Source organism: Ictalurus punctatus, chromosome 19, assembly GCF_001660625.3.
Source record: "Ictalurus punctatus breed USDA103 chromosome 19, Coco_2.0, whole genome shotgun sequence".
Taxonomy (NCBI): domain Eukaryota; kingdom Metazoa; phylum Chordata; class Actinopteri; order Siluriformes; family Ictaluridae; genus Ictalurus; species Ictalurus punctatus.
Window position 1 is genome coordinate 1130528 of NC_030434.2, and position 23326 is coordinate 1153853.

The window sequence follows — 23326 nt, forward strand, 5'->3', positions numbered from 1 at the left end:
GCTTGAAATGCTTTCACCTAAAAATTAACAAAAATTATTTGTCAATTCATAATTTTTAGTATCATTTTGGCCAAACTGTTAAAATCAATGTTGACTAGCTGTTACTACAGCTTCTGCTTTTTCCTGACTCCTCTTGCCTATTCCATAATAAGATAATGGAGCATCCATTCACTGCTTTAAGAGCTTATTCAGGTCTTTAAGATGAAACATCTATGACAACAGAAGGGACTGTGTTTTATACCTCATTGTTCCAGCTGCTGTTCTCTAAGGGCTGTATTCAGAGTTGAGTAGGATGTAATACCAATGACAATCGCAATACTTTATCCTAAAATTCACATTTTCCATAATTGCACCTAAAGCAGATAAATGCCATTTGGGAGCAATATTAGTATAACAAAAACATGACTTATGCCTAAAATAAATAAAGAGTAAAACATAAATAATCATATGAATTAATTGGATGAATTGTTCACGTCTTTACGGCACTCTTGATTACTTTCTAGTTTACTTAATGCACTCAATGTTTTCTTTTAATTTCAGGTGTGCTTTACCATGTTATTAGGTACATATGATAGTGAGACCTTTGTAATATCATGGAAATAAGACTGCAGAATTAGATAGTAATTAAACAATAACTAAACCAATATATACATGATATACGGGGTACAATTCATGGTAATTAATCAGTGTTTATTTGCAATGTGCAATAAAGTATTTTTTTGGGCAGCGGTCTGGTGGGGGTGGTGGTGGATGGGTGGGTTGGGGGTTCTGATTTGGCTCCTGCCATCTCACAGGTGCCTGCAGCAGTCTTTATGCTCTGTGTTTAAATAAGCCTAGGCTAAAGACATTCAAACTCATACAAATTTTCCTCCACATGCTTCATGTCACCATACCTATCTTTTAACAAGTCAATTATGGCATCAACTTGCTTCATATAAGAGGTAGTTTCAAAACAAATGATAAGAGACAGTTTTAATGAACTATATCAGAATTCAAGTGGGGTATTTAAGGGCCAGTGCCTTTTTTGCCCTTGATACCATGGGAAAATCCAAGAAACTCAGACAAGATCTTAGAAAAAATGTGGGACTCCAGAACACCCTAGATACAATTTCCAAAGAACTGAACATATCATAAGCAACTCCACAAATAATTTTATGCAAATATAAAAATCTTGTGACCACACAGAGACTGCATCATTTAGTATGCACAAATTAACTTCCAGGGATGAGCAAACTTTGGTCTGAAAGGTTCAAAGGTTGAGTCGAGTTAAGCTATTAAACGACAATGCCACTAAATACTAACAAAGTGTATGTAAACTTTTAACCCACTGAAAAGCTGATGTAATAAACAAAAGCTGAAATAAACCTAGCTATTATTTTTTAAATTATCTCTTATGAATTTGGTATCCCTCAAACTAAGCTTATTCCATTAATCATTAAACATCACACAGTTAATATCTGTCAAAACAAAATTTAATACTTAACTGATAACTGACTACTGGAGTAACCAAAATAGATTAAAATCAAAGGGTGCTCTGGCTTTTTCTGCTGCCAGTAGTTCATATGGAAACACAACAGTGACATGTCCAGTATCGGTATCAATGAGTACCAAGAAACATGTACTTATACTTGTATGCAACGTGAAAAAACAAATGCTATTATTATGTCTACATCTATTAGTTTTTTTTTCCCCCCACCATCATGTTCAACAGCTTTAATATCATCTGAAAATGGCTCTGGATTGGCCTATGTGATTTACTGGCATGACTCTTTGATAGTAGCATAGAACACACCGCTGGTTATGACATAATTCACCATGTCCAAGAATTTTATTTGAATAATATTTAGATTTGAATGAAAAAAAAATAAAAATAAATAAAGACTACTGGACGAATTAATTTGGCAGAAAGTGGGATTAGAAATCACACACCTCTATACTTCATACAAAATAATTTCAAAGCGATAACATTTGTTTAAAGCAAAAGAATACTTTTAAAAGGCTTTTCCCAACATAGATTGACACAATGTGCAGTTGATCTTTTGAATGGGCTTCATCTGGTCTTAAACATCCATCCATCCATTTTCTATTCCGCTTATCCTACACAGGGTCACAGGGGGCACAATGCGGGGGACACCCTGGGTAGGCTGCACTGCAAACCAATCGCAGGGCACAATCACACACCTATTCACACTCTACAGAGTATTTGGAAATGCCAGTCAGCCTAGAATGCATGTCTTTAGACTGGGGAAAGAAACCAGAGTACCCAGATGAAACCCCTGAAGCACAGGGAGAACATACAAACTCTGTGGAGGTGGGATTCGAACTCCCAACCCTGGGGGTGTGAGTGAAACATGTTAACCACTAAGCCACCATACCCCCTGTTCTTAAACATTTCTGACTAATATGTTAATTTAGCCTGCTTTTTTAATGTCTGGCTGCAGCCTGACTAGGGTTTGGTGCAATGCAACCCACAACATTTAATGCACTCTTCTGCACAACTTACCTGAACTCCATGATGGGTTTTCTGGATAATATAATGAATCAGCAGCATGTTGGTTATGGTCATATTGCTGGTGGTCCCATCAGAAGAAGCACTACACCCTTATGCGTGCTGCCTAAGTACTGAGTGCAGACTTAATAATGACTCTCTGGGGAAGACAACAACAACAAAAAACAAACACATTTTAACTTCTTATTAATAATGATAAAACTATATTGCACTACTTGTGGCATGTGCTAGTAATATTTTAGTTATTCTGCTGCTAGCACTGGAGCAGCCCATCCAGTCTGCAGACACTGACCCCTGTGTAAAAGAAATGATTGACACCTCACTCTGGGCAATCAAATATCTGGGCCATGATATGGGGATATACTGTATGAGTCTCTGCTCTGGAATATCAACTACTCGAGTTATATGGGCTTGCAAGATTGAGCATGTGTCACAGATGTAGATTAGTTGTTCAGACCTAGAACTTCCCTTGCGTACACTCATGAAATGGGGAGCACATGAATATTGAGTTCTTTAAAAAAAAAAAAAAAGTGTTTTCTAGTAAGAGGAAGAATAGGTGAGCAAAATGTTCCCTCCTATGGCAATGGGTGAAACCATGAGGAAATGATTCGTAATACTTTTATGTGAGTGTGAAGACCAGATTTACTTCTGTATTGGCCTCTATTTTCGTACTAGATTTAGGAAAAATCCAAGGTCTTGATTCACAAAGAATGACACATCTACCTGAAATAGTAGATGTTGAGATTCTTTACTAGAGATTTGATTAGGCATTCCTGTGGTGTCTGAGTTGGTATAAAAATGCATTTACCAACAGTGTCAGGTAATTATTCAGACATTTCATAGAGACATAATGTTTAGCCTCAACATAGTGGTGCCATGTCCACATGCGGCATGCTAGTGCAATCCCACAAAGCAATGTAGTTTATTAATATACAGCAAATGTATATTCCAGAAAATCTTGCAAGATTCAATGCTTATCAGAAGTTCAGCTTCTCGGCTTCATGGTTTTCTCTCACAAGCACCCTCAAATAATCTGGTTTGCCAGCAACTGACAAAGAGAAAAAAAGAAGGACAAATGTGCAGTGAACTGTTCAACATTATAAGAATATAACATAGTATTCTGCCTGATGTCTTTATTTTAATTCTTACAATAGGTGATATTCTGGTTATTATTAAAATTCTTCTTTTGTTTTGTCTTTGTTTGTGGTTGGTTCTCCAATCTTCCCACCTAGGACCTAATATATGTTTATCATGTTTCCTCACCATGATCCACTGACCTGGAATGATAGTATTTACTACTCGTGTTGCCCATATGTCAAGAATCTGTCTCTGAGCTTCTTGTAATACTTTGGTTATCATCTTACAGTTCTTAATGAGGGATTTCAGTTTGTTTTTTTATTTGCAAAATAATTCCAAAAACTTTTTTATGCTATGCCATTGTGGATTATTATGTGTAGACAAAGGGCAAAAAAGTCAATTTAATCCATTTTAAATGAAATCCATTAAACAATAATTTGGGCAATATCTGAAGGGGTCGGAATACTTTCTGAACCCACTGTATACACTACCCAGATGTGAAGTTCAGAAGTATTGTTCAGGCTTGGGGGCAATGTGGTGCCAGTGGGGTACTGGTGGAGTGTGTATGGTAGAAATTAGGCTGTCAATCTGACCCTGGACTGCCTCAAGTTCTTCTTGGCATTTCTCAAATATTGCTGAATGCTAGTCCACTCAGATATTGTGATTGTCAGGCAGCACAGTTCCTGCCTTACAAAAAAACTGCATTTGATTGATTTAGCTTGTTCCCTAAAAGTAGGATTTCACCAACAGTTTGAAAACCAAATGACCACTTTAACCACTCCAATGTGACCTAGAGAGTGAATATAAATGGTCAAGTAAGGAAGTAGTGATTCAAGTGCTACCAATTTTTCCCCTTTTGTTCCAGACACCATCTGGATAAATTTTTGCACCTTTGAGTCCAGTCATGTTCATTTTTAGCATGGGGAACTGGACTATAGCTCATAAAAGAAAGAAATGTCAGTTTTGTTGCCCTCTGTGTAAGTGTAACCAATGACTGTTTACTGTATATGATCAGACAACATGGCCTCACTGATGCCAGTTGTGTAGTTTTAAGACCTAAATTAGGTCGAATCGAAAATTGCCATTTTGACTGATTGCACAGTAGGTGAAAATTGGAGCCAGAGTCTCCATTTTTGCCATTTTCCCCTTCTTAATGTTGGGAGCATGCACAGTGAGAGGCACATGACAACTTAAGTGCAACAACTTAAGATGATGCATTGAACAGTGGTAGCTCAAAGTGGTAAGTACAGCATTAATAATTAATATGTAAAACATGTTGTTAAAATATAGTCTTTGCAGTAATTTTTGCAAGTATATTGATTTTTACCATTTTCTTGAAAAGATTTTAGAGGCCTGAACCATGATTGATACAAATTTATAGATTTGTTACAGAACTGTCAAAGTTGTCAAGACTGTAGGTCTTTGATACAAAGTTTGAAAGATGTCAAATAAAGTGCACTGAGTTATAGTCTCAGTAAGAGCTTCAGCTGTGTCTTGGAAAGTGTGTGTGCATTCATCTGGCTAAACTGTAATTTCTACCTGTCCATCAGCCCATCTCAAAACTGTGAGAGCACAACATGAATCACCTCATCAATCATGCCCTTTTAATTATCATCAAATAACTCCCATAAAACACATTTATCATAAGGAAAAATATTTGCCGGAGATATCAAAGTCAATGGAAAAAAGTAAAAATGCAGCTAGCCACTAAAAGGCCCCAGAGATATTTTAATATAACATCTGAGACTCAATAGAAGATTGAGGCTCCAAGTGCAAAGGTTTTTATTAAAACAAAACCATATCTACAATCCAAAATCACAAGCCAAAAGCCAGGTAAAAAAGGTCAATACACAATGAGAGCAAAATGAAACCCGAAGGTCAAAACCAAGTGAATGAAAGAAATAGTAAGTCAAGGGCCATTGCACATAAAATAGTCAACTGGCATCATATTGGTTAATCCAAATCAAGGTCCCTTAATTCCAGATGAGCACCGTCCAAATGCACCAGCCCATCCAAAGATCTCTGCCCCATCACATGAATCTCTGCATCCTACAATGGCTATTTCCATAATGACGTTGCACCATGTCACAAAACACAAGTTGTCCCAGACTGGTTCCACAAGAATGGCAATCAGTTTAGTATACTTCAGTGGCCTTCTACTCTATTGAATCCAAACCAAAAAGAATGGAGGATGCTTTCACAGTGAAGGGGGTTCTACCCAGGATCAGTGTGGTGTGTCAAACAAAGTGTCTATATACATCTATATGCATACTTATACATATGCATATACAGTATACAGTGGATTTAAAACATCTACTTGCCCCTGTTAAAATGTTTAGGTTTTTGTCATGTAAAAAACAAAAACAAAATAAATCATGACATTTTATTTGACTTTTAATGTGAAATAGCACCAAAACAAATTCAAATGCTCTTAACTAAAAATTAAATAAAAAGTTCAAATACTGTTCATGAGTAATTATCAAACACCTATCATCAATGAAGTGATTCTGATTAACCCCAAATAAATATAAGCTATTTCTGAAGGATTTTCCTGACATTTTCTGGTTTCAACTGATAACTGAAGCCATGGCTCAAAAAGCATGTATGTGATCTCATTATAAAAAGGTATCCATCACAAGAGGGGTACAAATTTTTTTCCAAAACATTAGATATACCATGGAACACTGTAAAGGTTCAATTTCATCAACAAATAGAGAACATGGGGCACCACAGTGACATTACCAAGAACAAGACATGCCTCCAAAATTGACAATAGGACAAGAAACAACTTATCAGGGAGGCTGCCAGGAGACCTACAGCAACATGAAAGGAGCTGCAGGAATATCTGACAAGCACTGGTCACTCCTTGCATGTGCCAACAATCTCATGTGTTCTTCATGGCTAGGCTGTGGTTTAGGTTGGCTAGACTGAAGTAAATTCTCTCAAAAAAAAAAAATGCAAGTCCACCTACATTTTGCCAAACAATGTGCCAAAATGTGTTGTAGTCTGATGAGACCAAGGTAGAACTTATAATTCTAAAAGATATGTTACAAGACAACTTTTTACTCTAAGTATTCCTGTGGCACCACACTCCTCCCCAGGTTGTAAGGAAAGTGTCCATAGTGACTGTCTCTCATCAGTGGCACATTGCTCCTCTGTTGATCTTTTTCACTCAGTTCATTTCAACAATCTTGCGGCAGGCTAGAGCATGTCCCCCTCTTTTTCAGGTGATGGCACATCTCTGTAGCATTTGAGGTCCAGAAAAGTTTGTAGTTGCAGGAAGCCCAAAAGGACTAACCCTGTGACCATCGGCAATCCTATTATCCTCAACAGGATTCAGTCCTGCACATAGCATGCCTGACTAAATCTAACTGACAAACATAATAATGTCTAAAAACACATTCAGGTGAGAGGGTGGCTAGCAATCTCAGTAAATCTAATTTCACAGAAAATTAATTGTATGGCCCATTTCAGTACTATGGAGCTCTTCTGAGTACACAATCCGACCGAGTGCCGCAATATGTAAGGAGGGCAGCTGTGTCCCAAACAGCCTGCATCTTGGTGGGGGTACATACAGTACATATGAGACAGTGATTTAAGTACAGATTTATCGCGGTAATGTTCTGCAGCTTTACTGGAGACAATGACATTTGTATCCATCTCAAAAATACCTACAGCTCCAGAGACAGAGGGATTGAATTTTGAATAGCAATTGCCTGTCTTTATGTGTAATGAAGTGATGGAGATGATGAAACCATCATTGTGCTGGTTCACTTAGAGTCCCCTCCAAAATTATTCTACGTTTTTGTTATACACTGAAGACATTTGAGTTTGAGATCAAAATACATATGAGGCAATAGATCAGAGTTTAAGTTTTCATTTCTTGGTATTTACATCTAGATGTGTTAAATAACTTAGAACATAGCTGTTTTGTTTGAACACACCCATTTTTCAAGTGATCAAAAATATTGGAACACGTGACTGACAGGTGTTTCTTGTTGCCTCGTGTGCCATGTTAGATTGATTGTTCAAAACAATTAATAGCTCTGAATGTCTACTCTTGGTTTGAGCTCTGGGTTTTGCCTGTGAAGACTGCAAACCAGAAAGCTGTCTATGGGAACAACCAAGTCATTTTGAAGTTGAGAAAAGAGGGAAAAAATGAATCAAAGAAATTTCAGAAGCATTGCGCATAGTCGATACAACAATTTTGAACTACCAGACATTGAACAGGTTGGCCAAGGAAATCAGCAGTTCATGACAGAAATGTTGTGAGAGCTCTGAAAAAGCCCAAAGCAAGTCAGTGAATCACCAAACACCTCCACCGAGCAGGTGTGAAGGTATCACAATCCACCATTCAAAGAAGACTATGAGAGCAGAAATATAGACGCCATACCACAAGATGCAAACCACCCATCACCTGTAAGAATCAGAAAGCCAGATTGGAATTTCCAAAGAAATACAGAGATGAGCCACAAAAGTTCAAGATTAAACTCTACCAAAGTTATGGAAAGGCAAAAGTTTAGAGAAAGAAAAGCTCTGCTCATGATCCAAAAGATACAAGCTCATCGGTCAAGCAGGGTGGAGGTAGTGTCATAGCTTGGGTTTGCATGGTTGCTTCTGGGATGGACTTACTAATCTTTACTGATGTAACTCATGATGGTAGCAGTACAATGAATTCAATAGTCAACACAAACATTTTGTCTGCGAATTTACATAGAAATGCATCCAATAGAATTAGGTGGAACTTCATCAAGCAGCAAGAAAATGGCCCAACAAAACACACTGCCAACACTACAAAAGACTTCAATACTTCAAAACAACAACAACAACAACAACAACAACAACAACAAGCTGTGAAAAAAAAAAAAGAATTCATCAGTTTGATGCAGTTATTGCAAGCAAGGTACATATAACCAAATCTTAAGCATTATTTACTTTAAGGCTATGTGTTCCTATACTTTTGTGCACCTAAACATTGGGTGGTCTGCTACTTAATGTGCTACATTGTTTAACACATCTAGGTGTAAATATTGGGGGGAAAAGACGTCCTCCCCTTCAGCTCTTCTATAATTAATGACTCCATAACATATACTGACTTTATTCAAGACAGCAAATGTTATTCCTATCCTGAAGAAAAGCACTCTGGACACCTCAGACATCAGCAACTACCAACTGCTATTATTTTTCTCTATTCTTTATACAATTGTTTAACACACTGTGTACAGTCAACTGTCTCTCTACCTTAAGAATACTTCCAATATCCTAACCAGTCAAGCTTCAAGCGGCACACTCCACAGAAACTGCCAGAAAAGCTTTATAGATCAGCCAAACTGTCATCAGTCCTCATCCTCCCCAACCTTTCAACATTTGACAAAGTCAATCACATAACTCTCTTGTCTATCCTCATGAGTCTTATAATTTGTGACACAACCTGGAAACTATTTGCTTTTTACCTGGAGAGAGGGTCATTGCTGGGTCCTCTTTTGTTCTCCCTCTATACTCACTCTTTTGACGAGGTCAATACCCTTACATGGGTTTTCATACCACTGCTATGCTGAAGACACTCAACTTGTCCTCATCTTTCCTACCTGAGACAGTCATGTTTCTGCACATATATTAGCATGTCTAGTTTCGTCATGAATGGAAGTTCATCAGCTGAAACTATATACCAGCAAGACAGAGCTTCTCTACATCCCTGGAGATGCTTCCCCATGTCAGGATCTTGTGATCCTCTGGGACAGCTTTCAGATCTCACCATCTGTCACTGCTCACAATATTGGGGTTGTTCTGGACAACCAAATGTTCTTCACACTTCACATCACAAAACTGACTAGCTCATGCAGATTTCTCCTTCACAAAACCAGGAGGAGCTGACCATTTCTATCCATAGAGGCCACTAAGGTGCTTGTTCAGTCCCTTGTAATTACAAGACTGGTTGCTTCAACTCATTCCTGGCAGGTGTTCCCCTACGTGTTGCCCCAAGTTCTCACACACCACCCCATTGCTACGCACATTTAACTGGTTTTCTCTAATTGACTGCATCAGATGTAAAACTCTGTTGCTTGCCTACAAAGCCAAGCATGGCCCATATCCATTTACCTTAAAGCACTTACAGTGGGGGAAATAAGTATGGGACACATCAACATTTTTTTCACTAAATATCTTTCCAATGAGGCTATTCACATAAAGTCCATAAATAAGTTATGTGTAATAAGGTGGAATGACACAGGAAAAAAGTATTAAACATGCTAAGAAAAAACAGTTCTCCAAGGTAAGGCAAGGAACCATCTGAAATCCGTTAAGTAATTATACCCCCTATCTGTGCAAATTAATATCAGCTAGTTTAGTAAATTGATGGTCTATAAAAAAGCTTTTTGTTACCAAGGTGTCACACAAGAAACATCTCATGATGGATAAAAGCAAAGACCTTTGAAACCTTATTGTTGCGAAACATATTGATGGAATCAGATACAGATGTTTTTCAAAACTTTTGAATCCTCCAGTAAACACCATTGTGGCCATTATTGGCAAGTGGAAGCAACATCACTCCATCATCAACCGGCCACACACAGGAGCTCCTCGCAAGATTTCTGACCAGGGAGTCAGAAGAATAGTCAGAAGTGTAGCTCAAGAGCCAAGGACCACTCAGAAAGAGCTCCAGAACATTTGGAGGCAGTAGGTGCCATCGTCACAGAGAAAACAATAGGCATTCCACTGCTCATGCTCACCCTGCAAGACTCCATTACTAAAGAAAAGGCAGGTCGAAACTCATTTAAAGTTTGCTACATCTCATTTGGACAAGCCTATGAAATACTGGGAGAGTGTAGTCTGGTCAGACGAGAGCAAAATTGAACTTTTTGGCTTTCACACCATGTTTGTAGAAGAAATGGCACTGCACATCACCCTTGAAACACTATACCAACAGTGAAGTTTGGAGGTGGAAGCATCATGGTGTGGGGCTGTTTTTCAGCATATGGTACTGGCAAACTTCATATAACTGAAGAAACGATAAATGTAAGCCTTTACTGGGAGATTCTTGAGAAGATCTGCTGCCATCCACAAGGATGATGAAGATGAAGACGTGGGTGGAGCTTCCAGCAGGACAATGATCCAAAGTATACAGCAAAGGAAATTCTCAGTTGGTTTCATAGAAAAAAAAATCAAGGTGTTAGAATGGCCCAGTCAATCACCTGACTCGAATCCAATTGAACAAGATCTAAAGACAATATGTTTATAAGAATGGGCCAAAATCACACCTGAATACTTGGGCCGATTAATTCCTTCATACTGGAAGCGTCTTGAAGCTGTCATTACAAACAAAGGCTTCTCCACTAAGTATTAAATACATTTCAGTTAATGTGTTCAATACTTTTTTCCTGTGTCATTCCACTTTATTACACATAATTTCATTTATGGACTTTATTGCTGTGAATTCTTTACATTTGCGAATTTCTTGTGTTAATACTGATGTCTGGTGAAAATTTCATGTTAATAGCCTGATTGGAAATATATTTACTGACAAAAATGTCCCACTGTATCACACCCTGCTCTGTACCATGCTCCCTCTGAGCTTCTAGAACTACTGGACTGCCAAATGGACACCCCCCCCCCCCCCCCCAAACTTCTAAGTGTACAAGAAAGACATGCACGAAGGCTCTTCTCTGTTCTGTAACCAAGGTGGTGGATTAAACTTCCCCTAGTTTCTACACAGAGTCACTGCCTGTCTTCAAATTAAGACTAAACACCTACCAAGAACTAAAATTAGCACTTTGTTTAAAAAAAATCATTGACATGTTTTTTTCCATGCTCTACTAACCTCCCCAATAAGGTTTTTAGACTGATACTCTTAGTACTCTTAGTCCCTGCCTTAGTGAACTAGCATGAGTATGTTTTTTGACTACAAAGCACTTATTTAAATTGCTCTGAAAAAGGGCATCTGCTAATACTGTAGTTGCATACCATGAACTACATCTGATAGCCTTATAAGAAGGAAGGGTCCTTAGGAATTTCATCACTGTCAAACTACAATTGGACAGAAACCACTATCCTTCTTTTTAACAAGGAAGTATGTAGAATATAAACCTTTGTTTTAAAACCTGGGTCTACCTTTTTTGATTACAATTTTGTCCAAGAGAGAATGAACTCATTGAGACCCTTTGTTGGCCGTGGTGGTTGTAGAAGTTGTTTTGGAGGGGCTGCACAAGACAGACAGTGGGCATTCAACTGCCTAAGAGTGTGTTACTCCCTTCCGAAATATTGTGGGAGGCAGAGAGAACAATGTGGGAAATTGGGTTATGAGGATATTAAATCAAATACTGCAATTGAAACAATTCTTCCAGTGCTAGCAGTAAAAGTCCAAGGTATTCCCAGTGCATGCCACACGCCATACAAATAGGACACATTCTCACTTTCACATCTTCAGTCTGTCTGCCTTCAATGCTTGGGCAGCATGCGTATATTCCTTCATTTGATGAGATCTGTAGTGATGCAATACAGACATCAATGTCAAGGTCAAACTAGGTAGAATGCAGACTATGGAGCTTCGGGGGGCTTGAGCTGTGAATTCAAATCTTCCTTTATAGATTTTACATAAAATCCTTGCACTGAGACTTATGAGTGAATCAAGTCATGGTGCCTGTCTTTGGCTTCCAGGTGACTCAGATACTGGCTACATGAACAAAAGTTTTGCAACAAGGCTCAGTTAACCACTAGTAAAATCACTCAAGCATGAGAGCAGTGCTGGCCAGTTACATGGTGGAAAATGTGGAGTACACTGGGCGGCTAACAGTAAGGGAGAGCCTGATCCGCTGAGGAGGATGAGAGGTGCATTGAGAAAAGACTGACACCAGGTCCAGTCTTTTTCATTTAGCGGAATTCAGCTTACATAGCAGGCTCAGTAATGAAAGGAAATGATTACGGCAAGGGAAACCATGCTAACTGCAAATACATAGTCACAGGGCCACTACATCATAGGCTGCATGAAATACTCAGAGGACATAGTGCTGAGGGAGGACCTGACCTGACAGCGTGAATGAGAGGTGAGTATTCCATATAGAGGAATAACACAGTAGCAGCAAGATTATAGAGATAACTAGCAAAGAGCACAAGTAGTAACAACTCATAAGGCTTGCAATGAAATTCAACTCGAAGCTAGTGGATGCCACACATTTCCATAACATTTAACCAAAAAAAAAAAAAAAAAAAAAAAAAAAATCATGTATAACATATATATAACATATGTATAACTCTTCTTGTAGCCACAAGTTGAAAAGCAAGTAGCTCCACATTCCATATCCAGATCATACTCACCTGGCAGTTAGAAGGGGTGAAATAGAACTATTATTACTAGCCACTTACCACATATAGTGGTGCTTGAAAGTTTTTGAATCCTTTAGAATTCTCTATATTCCTGCGCAAATATGACCTAAAACATCATCAGATTTTCACACAAGTCATAAAGTAGACAACAAGAACCCATTTAAACAAATGAGGCAAAAATATTACACTTGGTCATTTATTTTTTGAAGAAAATTATCTAATATTACATATGTTTGATTATCAAAAGTATGTGAAACTCTAAGATTGTCAGTTAATTTGAAGGTGAAATTAGTGTCAGGTGTTTTCGATCAATAGGATGCTTTATTTAAAGAACATGGATCTATCAAAGTCTGATCTTCGCTTGTTCAAGTGTATCATGGCATGAACAAACAAGATTTATGAGGACCTCAGAAAAAAAAAGTTGTTGATGCCCATCAGGTTGGAAAATGTTACAAAACCATCACAAATGTATTTCGACTCCACCAATCCACAGTCAGACAGACTGTGTACAAATGGTGGAAATTCAACGTTACTGTTACCCTTCCCAGGAGTGGTTGACCAAAAAAGATCACTCTAAGATCAAGACTTATAATAGTTCATGAGGTCACAAAGGAACCCAGGGTAACTTCTAGGCAACTAAAGGGCTCTCTCACATTGGCTAATGTTAATGTTCATGGTTCCATCATCAAGAGAACACTGAACAACTATGGTGTCAACAAGGTTGCAATAAGAAAGTCACTGCTCTCCAAAAAGAACATTGCTGTATGTCTATATTTGCTAAAGATAATGTGGACAAGCCAGAAGGCTATTGGAAAAATGTTTTGTGGATAGATGAGACCAAAATATAACTTTTTGGTTTAAATAAGAATGGTTATGTTTGGAGAAAGGAAAACACTACATCCCAGCACCTTATCCCATGTGTGAAACATGGTGGTTGTATTATCATGTTTGGGCCTGTTTTGCTGTATGTGGGCCAGGACAGATTGTCATAATTGATAAAACAATGACTTTTGAAGTATACCAGCAAATTGTAAAGGAAAATGACAAAGAATGGTTAAAGAAGAATAAACTTAATGTTTTGGAATGGCAAAGTCAAAGTCCTGCCCTTAATCTAATAGAAATGTTGTGGAAGGACCTGAAGCAAACAGTTCATGTGAGGAAACCCACAAACATCCCAGAGTTGAAGCTGTTCTGTAATGAGGAATGGGCTAAAATTCCTCCAAGCCGATGTTGCAGAACTGATCAACAGTTACTGCAAATGTTTAGTCGCAATTTTTGCTGCACAAGGGGGTCACAGATACTAAAAGCAAAGGGTGCAATACTTTTTCCACTGATAGATATGTAAAATTTTATAATTTCCCTCAATATATAAATGACCAAGTATAATATTTTTGTCTCATTTGTTTAATGGGGTTCTCTTCATCTACTTTTAGGACTTGGGTGTGAAAATCTGATCATGTTTTAGGTCATATTTATGCAGTAATATAGAAAAATCTAAATGGTTCACAAACTGTCAATAATCACAGTACTTACTAGCTTTAAAATAACATGCTACCGGCTTCACTAGTGAAAACATACTAAAATTTGTATAAGAATGTTGTAAATATACTACAAAATATATAAATATATTGTGTTTTAGTACACCTATAACATACTGTAAATGTAATATTAATGCAGTCATAATACTTCTAAAATCTATTTTAATCTCAAAGTATACAGTACATGAATCATGAGTTAAAATGCATATACTTAATTTTATTTAAAATACACTATTTGGCCAAAAGTTTGTGGAGGCCTAACGGTAATGTTCAGATGTCCATAAATATTTGTCCATATAGTGTAGTTCCATTGTTGTATTGAAGCATTAAGTACACCTTAAAGTTTTTAATTTTAAATTTTTTTCTAAAAGTAAAATTGTTGCATTTTAGCACACAATGCAATAAGTGTGCATTAGTTGGGCAGCTGTGACATCAAACTGCTCAGAATGGGCCACCCAGAATAATAATCACCCATAAATAACTTTTTCCCATATATTCATTGACATACCTTTTGACATAAAATGCTCTGAATACAGCCTAAATGCCCCTCAACTAGTTACAACAACTTCCTAACATTCATCATTTTGGCCTAAATTCTTTTCACCCCTTCTCTCTATCTCTCGCTTACTTTCTTTCTTTTCCTAACTGTGCTTCCTTCCCTCTCCCTTTTAGATGCAGGATGCTATGGGCTATGAGCTTCCCTGGGTCTATTTTGTCAGTCTCGTCATCTTTGGATCCTTTTTCGTTCTAAATCTGGTTCTTGGGGTGTTGAGTGGGTAAGCAACATGCATGTGCATGTGCTGTATGTGTATGAATGTGCGTTTATGGACTCTGTTGTCTAGCATCAGAGTAGAGCAACACTTTGACTAATGGAGCATTTTTCATCTCACAAGGAGAAAGAACAAAGAGCCAGAGAAAGACAGTTGTTTCATTTATTAAAAAGAAAGGCCCATTATGTTGTTCTTAGCCAGTCATATGCTAATCATCCCTCTCTCTTTCCATTTCTCCATCTCTCCTTTTTGTCCCTATTCCCAGGTGAATGATGCTGTAGGGAACTCCTGGCCATGGCTTTATTTTGTTACTCTAATCATCATTGGCTCATTTTTTGTTCTTAACTTGGTTCTGGGGGTCCTGAGCGGGTAAGAGACAGACTATCATGCAGACAGATAGAAGATAGACAAATAAACAGACTGGATTTCCTGTATAGAGTTTGGAATCTTATATAAGCCAGAATAAAATAGTACATTAAATGATACCAAACTAAAAGAATACCAAAGTACAAAGGAATGTACAGAGATATTGGTTACATTAGAACTAGGAATTCTCCATTTAAGGATTAAACTAGAAAATATCACACGCATGAGAACTCTATGATATTAGTTAGTCTTTTTCTCCAACTTTGAAAACCTAAATAGTATGTTAGCTTATTAAGTATCCTTATTTTTAAATATGTATGGTAGCCTTGACACACCTGACATGGTGAAATTTTGACATTTCCTAATATACAACCTGTATGAAAGCAAAGTTATAACACTTCAAATGCTGGGTTCCTCTAGAAGTGAAAAAGAGGAAATTTGCTTTTAAATACTTTTAACATCACAAGGTGAACTCAAGTGAATGTATGCTATGTATTACTAATCCAAATCAGCAGACAACCTTGTGGTCAAAAAAAGGCAAGGGTCGAACATCAAGCAAACAATGCAATGCATGGCAAAAGAAATCAAAATGAGGCGTAGCTACCAGCTACGTAGGTTATGGGTAGCTGGAACCAGAGGGGGAAGAAAGAGAGAGAAGGATAAGAGAGAGAGAGAGAAAGGGGTGCCATCTGCCACCATGGACACCATCAGGTGATCCTCCACAAGATGGGTGATTTCTTCTAGGGTTGCCAGTCTGTGGCACAGGACCCACTCCACTGTTTTTTCCCCCGAGATCCATATGATTGACATGCAGATCAAGAATTCCCTAGGTGTCCTGCTTCTCAGACAGCATTCACCACCTACAGGAGTCCTTGAGCTGCTGTGCAAAGACAAACTGGTGGCCGACCTCCATGAGTGTCCGCCGTCCAACTGACCCATTGCAGCAGCACCTTCTTCACGGTCTGTTACTCCAGCTTCACACATGGCAGCAGGTGCTGTGAAGTGAACTGGGCTTCCCCTGACAGCAAAGGGAGGAGGCGTAGGGCCCACTCTTAGTCTGGCTATCCCCATGCAACTGCCACATGCCTGAAGAGCTCTACGGAGGGATCAAGATAATCCATAGAGGACATCATTGTGAGCACCATGGCCAGGCTGACAGGAGTAGCTGCAGATGGAGGCACTGCAGTTGGAGGCATGGCTGGTTGCAGCAGCATCTGGAGCACCTGTTGGTTTTCAGCCTGCTCATAGTGCAGACCGAGGAGGGGCTGATCTGGTGGAGTCTGACGACGGACTTAACGACTCCACTATTGCAAGAAGCTTCTATGAATGCTTTTGGAACCTCCTCCCCAGTTCTGGCACCTCAGTATAACTTGGTGTGTATAAAGGTAGGTGGCAAGGACTTGGGAGACAGGCAGACTCTGACAGAGCTTCAGGCTCACTTTATTTTTATAATTAGTGCTTTTCAGCATGCTTTCAACACAATACTCAACAGAAAAAAAGGAAACACTGTCCCAATAATTCAGGGCTTCTGCCTTGCTCAACTTTATCAACACTGTCCAAACTCATGCTCCTAGGTATGTGGGTGTGCATGTGTTTTATGTGTGACCTCTGTCAGCTCTGTCCCCCTCTCTATTGGATTCAGTGCATTCTTTCTAAAAGACAAACAATATACTATAAGCAATCATGACAAGATTACTCAGGTGAGACTCATCATGGGTTACCTGCAAGTTCAACCTGCCTCATCCGTCCTGCCGTCCACAGCTGATTCTCAACCAAAAACCCACTGCCACAGCAGTCAGCCCATTTGAGGGTGTAATTTCAGTCACAAAGTTGACTGTTAGGTGCAACCAGAATTTGTTGTGGTATAGGTGGTGACATGAGACGGTAGTTTGGATAGTGGAATGAGGTTCAGGGAAGCGATCAATGATGACCATTATTACTATGTGTACTTGTAATATGGGAAGATCTGCCAGAAAAATCAATGGCTGGTGGGGTTTACTGGCAGATAGGGTTCTGGGGAAATTTTATTGGCAGGTAGGGTTGTGGAGACTTTTTCTTGGGCACACTGGGAGCAGGAGGGGATGCTAGGCCATCTTTACTTCTTGTTGAGGAGCTAATATGTTTTGTGAACCCCTGGATGTCTGGTAGAAGGGGACGTGTGGGCTCAGTTGATCAGTTTGTCTCTCAGTGGGTATGGTTTATATAGTACATATCCTTTCAGTGGGGCAGGACTCTGGCATGTGATGATCTTGAGATTTCTGTGTCAATATCCCAGCAAGTCATGACACAAAACATGACTGCAGGAGAATGCATTCTTCATTGGATAGTCTGGGTAGTGCAGGATAGCGATGAGATATGGAGTAAGCCATGGTGTTTTTAGTTCTGTAGGAATAAGGTCCATTTTGCTTGCCAAGAGTTTAGATGTTTAGATGTTGTTGTCATGTAATCAAGTTTTTGAATGCCATCTCAACTGTGGACCATTCTTTGACAGCAGTTATCTTATTGACTTCCCTGAGGACCCCCTTAGCACTGATAACATAACCCAGGAACAAAATCTTGGACTGGCGGAACTTACACTTCTCTCCTTTGATATGCAGCTGGTTTTATAGCCTTCAGCAGCCTTCTTAGTGCTTAACATGGTTTATGTTAGTGTCTGGAGATGGGGAGTAGGTTAATATGTCATCTATACAGTATAAGCGATCACAAACTGGAAACCTGCTGGTGCAGGTGATGTGGCTTTAGTGCCTCATCTCAGTGGTTTTAATGGATATATGCAATTGTGTGGTGATCTGGTGGCTGCCATGAGTTCAATGGCACAGTCACAAGGTTGATGAGAGGGTAGGCTACTTGCTTTAACATTGTGGAATCTCCACCTGAGTAGATGCTTGGAGACTCTCTATGGAACTGGATGTGACCATAAGCTGTGGGGTTCTGAGGCATACAACATGACAGTGAGAGGACCAGTGGATTATTTTCTTTTCCACCCAGGAGAGCTCTAGATTGTGGATGTGCATCCACGGAAAACTGAGGATGGTGAGGAATTTTGTGGTCATGGAGACAAAGAAGGAGATATGTTGGTGGTGTATATCTGCTGTTGGGTTTGGTGTAGGGTGCTGACTTGTATGTGAATGGGTTTGTAATGGTCAGTGCTTGTATTTGGAGTGGAGACTGGAGAGGTTGGGTCTCAAGGCCACTAGGACCTGGTCTATGAAGTTATCCTCTGCTCCAGAGTCAATCAGTGCTTAAATGTCGGAGAAACCTTCTGAGTGTCTTATCTCTACTTTAATGATGAAAACTGGGTAGGAAATGAATCATACTGGCCTGACTGTAGGTGAGCAAAGGGAGAAGCTGGTCACTCACAAGGTGGTTGTATGGCTTGTGATGGAGGACGGTTGGGACATTGGGTGACCTGGTGCTTGGAGTTGCTGCAGTCAAAGCAAAAACATTCTCTTTGGCACTTTTGGCATTCCATAACACTGCACTTAGTTTGACAAACCTGCATGGACTCTGTAACAGTTGGGTTGAGGGAGAGCTTTTCCTCAGTGAATGGTCCATTTCACCATCTCAGGAGCTGGTTGAGGCAGATGGACTATTCCATCTATGAATGAATCCAAGTTGGCATGGTCATCATGCAGGCAAGCTCTGTTATGATGTCTGGACATAACCCTCATCAATTCTGAAGCTGATTTTTAATGCTAGCTTGTTCCATAGATATTTGGTTTGTCAGTTATTTTTCCCAGAAAAACACATTTAGCTTCTTGTCATTGAGAAAACTGAGGTACATCAGTATTTGTTCATTCTTACCATAATTATGTTTTTTTGATATAAACCAAATATAATGTTTATGTTTCATGATATGAACCCAATTTAAATATCTATGAGTTTTCAGGCATTAGCGGCACAGTGATGTCTCGTTGGGGAGCAAGAGCAGCAGATAGTCATGCTTAGTACACAGCTAGCACAGCTCTGCACCATCATGCTAGCTCTGTTAGCAAATCCAGCAGCAACCTCGCTAGCTGCTTCCTTGCTCATTGCATGCGCAGAGAAATGCATGCTCCAGTATTCACTCCACTTCTCAGGTCACATAAAAAATCCACACATTGCCAGGGGCTCAACACAGAGATATCACAGAGTTGGCCTGCTGGGATGACCAAGCCACCCTCGACTCCCTCATTAACATGTCCGTTTGTCTCAATCACATGTTCTGTAATCAAAGTTTAGTAAGTACCACAACAATTTTGGTCCTAGAATTCCACGTCCCAGAACCCTTCCAGCCCGGTTAGGTCAAGCTAACCAGCATGGAATGACAAATGCATCAAAAGGAGGGATGGTGCCATTATTGTGACAGTCCCGAGCAGCAAGTAGCACACTGCTCTTCTAGACTGTTAACTAATATTCTGCAGTCAAATCATAAGCAAGAGCACATCCAGAATTCTCCCTTACCAGTACATCACTCAAGAAATGTTTGTTAAATTGCAGCCTTGATTGATTCCAGTTCGCTGCTGGAAACCTCATAGACCACACCCTCATGGAGAAGCTCCAGCTACCCCTTCAATTGCTGCAAGACTCCCTCAACATTCAGGCAATGGATGCAGGTCTCATTGGTGTGGTGGGTATGGGTGGCTGACTGTCAATGATGCACTAGGAGCAAATAGCTCTCCTCATCCCTGTCATGACCAAGCCCATAGTGTTGGGGTTCCTGTGGATGAAAACCCTTGATCCCCAGATTTTCTGGAAGGAGAGGAAACTCACAGTCTGGTCAGCTCACTGTCATGCCGTCAATGTCAAGTGTCTCCAAGTCCTGTCTGTCTGCATTACCTTGACAACCATAGAAAACCTTGAATCTCAGTCTCCCATAGCGATTCCCCTTGAATACCATGAGTTCAAAGAAGTATTTAAAAATATCAGAGCCAGTGGGCTCCCACCATGCTGCCCCAATGACTGCGCCATAGAGCCTAGCAGGAGCCACACCTCTTGCTCGTTAAGGAAATCCACACCATGAATAAAAACATAACGGAGGCTCTGAAACAGGTGTATATTAGCGCCCTAACATCACCTGCATTTGGAGGGATTTTGGCTACATCATTGACCCAGAGGGGTTGCTTATGAACCAAAATAAGTTCACTTATCATCATAATGATCACTTAACATGATGATGATCATCATAAACTGGCCTACACCAACCACCATCAAGGAATTACATTTTCTTGGATTGGTTAATTTCTATCAGAGGTTCATCCATGCCTTCAGTATCATAGTGTCACCCCCCCCCCCCCCCACCCCTGCTGAAAAAAGGTCCCAAGAAACTGCAGTGGAATCCTTCAGCAGACCAAGCCTTCAAACACCTCAAAGCCACATTCACCTCGGCCCCCTTTCTTAAGCATCCTGATCTCTCCAAGCCCTTCATAGTGGAAATGGATGCCTCCGAGACAGGAGTAGGGGCTGTCCTCTCACAGTGGTGTTGGGGGAAACCCAAGTTCCAGATTGTGGCTTACTCATTCCGGAAGTTGTCTCCAACCAAACATAACTATGACTTCCGCAACTGGGAATTTCTCGCTGTCAAACTGGAAGAATCGTGTCACTGGCTGGATGGGACTCTTCACCCACTGACCATGCACTCTTCAACTCTTCATCTCATCACTACATTGGCCTATTCAAAAGTCAGAGAATCAATGAGAAAACATATAAACTGGACCAACCACATCACAGCTGCCTAGCCCCATCATTTCACATTTCATTACTGAAGACTGACGTTCCCCTTGCCAAACCCCAACCTGCACCACTCGACATTGAAAGAGAGCCAGCCTATACAGTAAAGGAAATCCTGGATTCATGTTGGGGAGAGGGAAAACTCCAATACCTCATTGAATGGGAGGGTTATGGACCTGAAGAGAGATGCTGGATTCCAGCCAACACTGTGCTCAACCCCATGTTATGTCAGGACTCTATCCATACTACCCGAACCACCCAGGATTATGACTCAGGGAGAGGCCCAGGAAGAAATGCAGCCTACACTGCACGGCTGACAAACATGGCCACCAAGGTCTCGAACGCCCATCACACGTTCCAACTCACCTGATTACTAATCACAGACACCTGGACTCAGTCATACGACTACAGCATTTAAGGATTCTTGGTCATTCCAACACACTTTATTCTGTACCAGTCTTTACCAATCGTTTTTAAAGTCTCTTTGGTTTTTGATTCTAGTGTTTTTCTTGTTACTGATTTACTGATTCTTGCCCTGTTCATGCTGTTTGCATTTCGCCTGACCATTGCCTGTTTTTTTTTTTATAACCTTGTGTTTGCTTTATGTTTTGACATGATTTAAAGCTTTCTAAATAACGCTGTGTAGTACCTGCATTTATGTCTGCATCTGCTGGATGACAGAATCTTCTTATGTCATTCTTACCTCCTCCCAAATGGCTTTAATTATTCTACACTGCCAAACATAATGAAACAGTGTTCCTTTATCCTTAATGCATAGTACATATGTCTGACATATTTTTATTATAGGACTTTTACTTCACAGGAGTTACATACATTCACATTAAGCACTTATACTGTGTTAGTTTGAGGTGTGTATTTACTGTCTGAGTGTGTGTTACAGCACAATCTGATTTCCAATCCTCAGTGGAGATTGCACTTTCCAAATCTTTGTTCCAGGCATTTAGTGTATACTGTGTATATTTAGTGTATACTGTGAACTCTCGAAAGAGCAGAATGACAACAAATTATAGAACTCTGATACTCTCATATGGGCTTAAAAATAGGCTGATGGGTATTGTCAGAACTCCCCAACCATGAAAGAACTAAGGATAACCACAATCTCAAAACCAATGGACAATACCGAAGTCAGAAAAAAAAAAAACATTATGTCCATCATTATGAAAATTCTCGACATGCTAGGAACAGATACACAAGCCCTCTGATGGTGTGCTGTAGTATCTGGCACCAAGACATTAGCAGCACATCCTTTACGTCCTGTAAGTTGTGAGGTGGGGCATCCATTGATCGGACATGTTTGTCTAGAACATCCCACAGATGCTCAATCGGATTTAAATCTGAGGAATTTGACGGCCAAGTCAACAGCTTGAACTCTTTGTCATGTTCTTCAAAAATTCCTGAACAATTTTTGCAGTGTGGCAAAGCACATTATCCTGCTGAAAGAGACCACTGCCATTAGGGAATACCATTGTCATAAAGGAGTATATTTGGTCTCCAGTAATGTTTAGGTAGATGATATGTGTCAAATTAACATTCACATGAATACCAAGACCCAAGGTTTCCCAGCAGAACACTGCCTAGAGCATCCCACTGCCTCTGACGGCTTGTCTTCTTCCCATAGTGCATTCAGGTGCCATCTCTTCTTCAGAAAAATGATGCACACGCACCCGGCTGACCACATGATGTAAAAGAAAACATGGTTCATCAAACCAGGCCACCTTCTTCCATTGCTCCATGGTCCAGTTCTGATGCTCACATGCCCTTTGGAGGTGTTTTCAGTGGTGGACAGGGGAGAGCATGGGCACTCTGACTGGTCTGCCAATAAGCAGCCCCATACACAGCAAGCTGTGATGCACTGTGTGTTCTGATGCCCTTCTATCATAGCCAGCATTAACCTTTTCTCCAGTTTGTGCTACAGTAGCAAGAGTAAGATTGGCCCAGATGGGCTAGCTTTTGCTACCCACACACATCAGTGAACCTTGTGCGCCCATGACCCTGTTGCCGATTCACCAGTTGTCCTT

General features: G+C 39.9%; 1 protein-coding gene across 2 annotated transcripts in view; it reads left to right on the forward strand.

Annotated features, from left to right (window-relative positions):
* The window catches only part of cacna1c (calcium channel, voltage-dependent, L type, alpha 1C subunit), a 317859-nt gene that overhangs the window by 127333 nt on the left and 167200 nt on the right, over positions 1 to 23326 (forward strand). Inside the window, exon 10 of one of the 2 annotated variants that reach the window (XM_017494341.3) lies at positions 15115 to 15218. In XM_017494341.3, the coding sequence (XP_017349830.1) occupies positions 15115 to 15218 (104 nt within the window). Of the gene's footprint in view, positions 1 to 15114; positions 15219 to 15477; positions 15582 to 23326 lie in introns of both variants that reach the window. The other variant, XM_047162132.2, reaches the window with a different exon arrangement.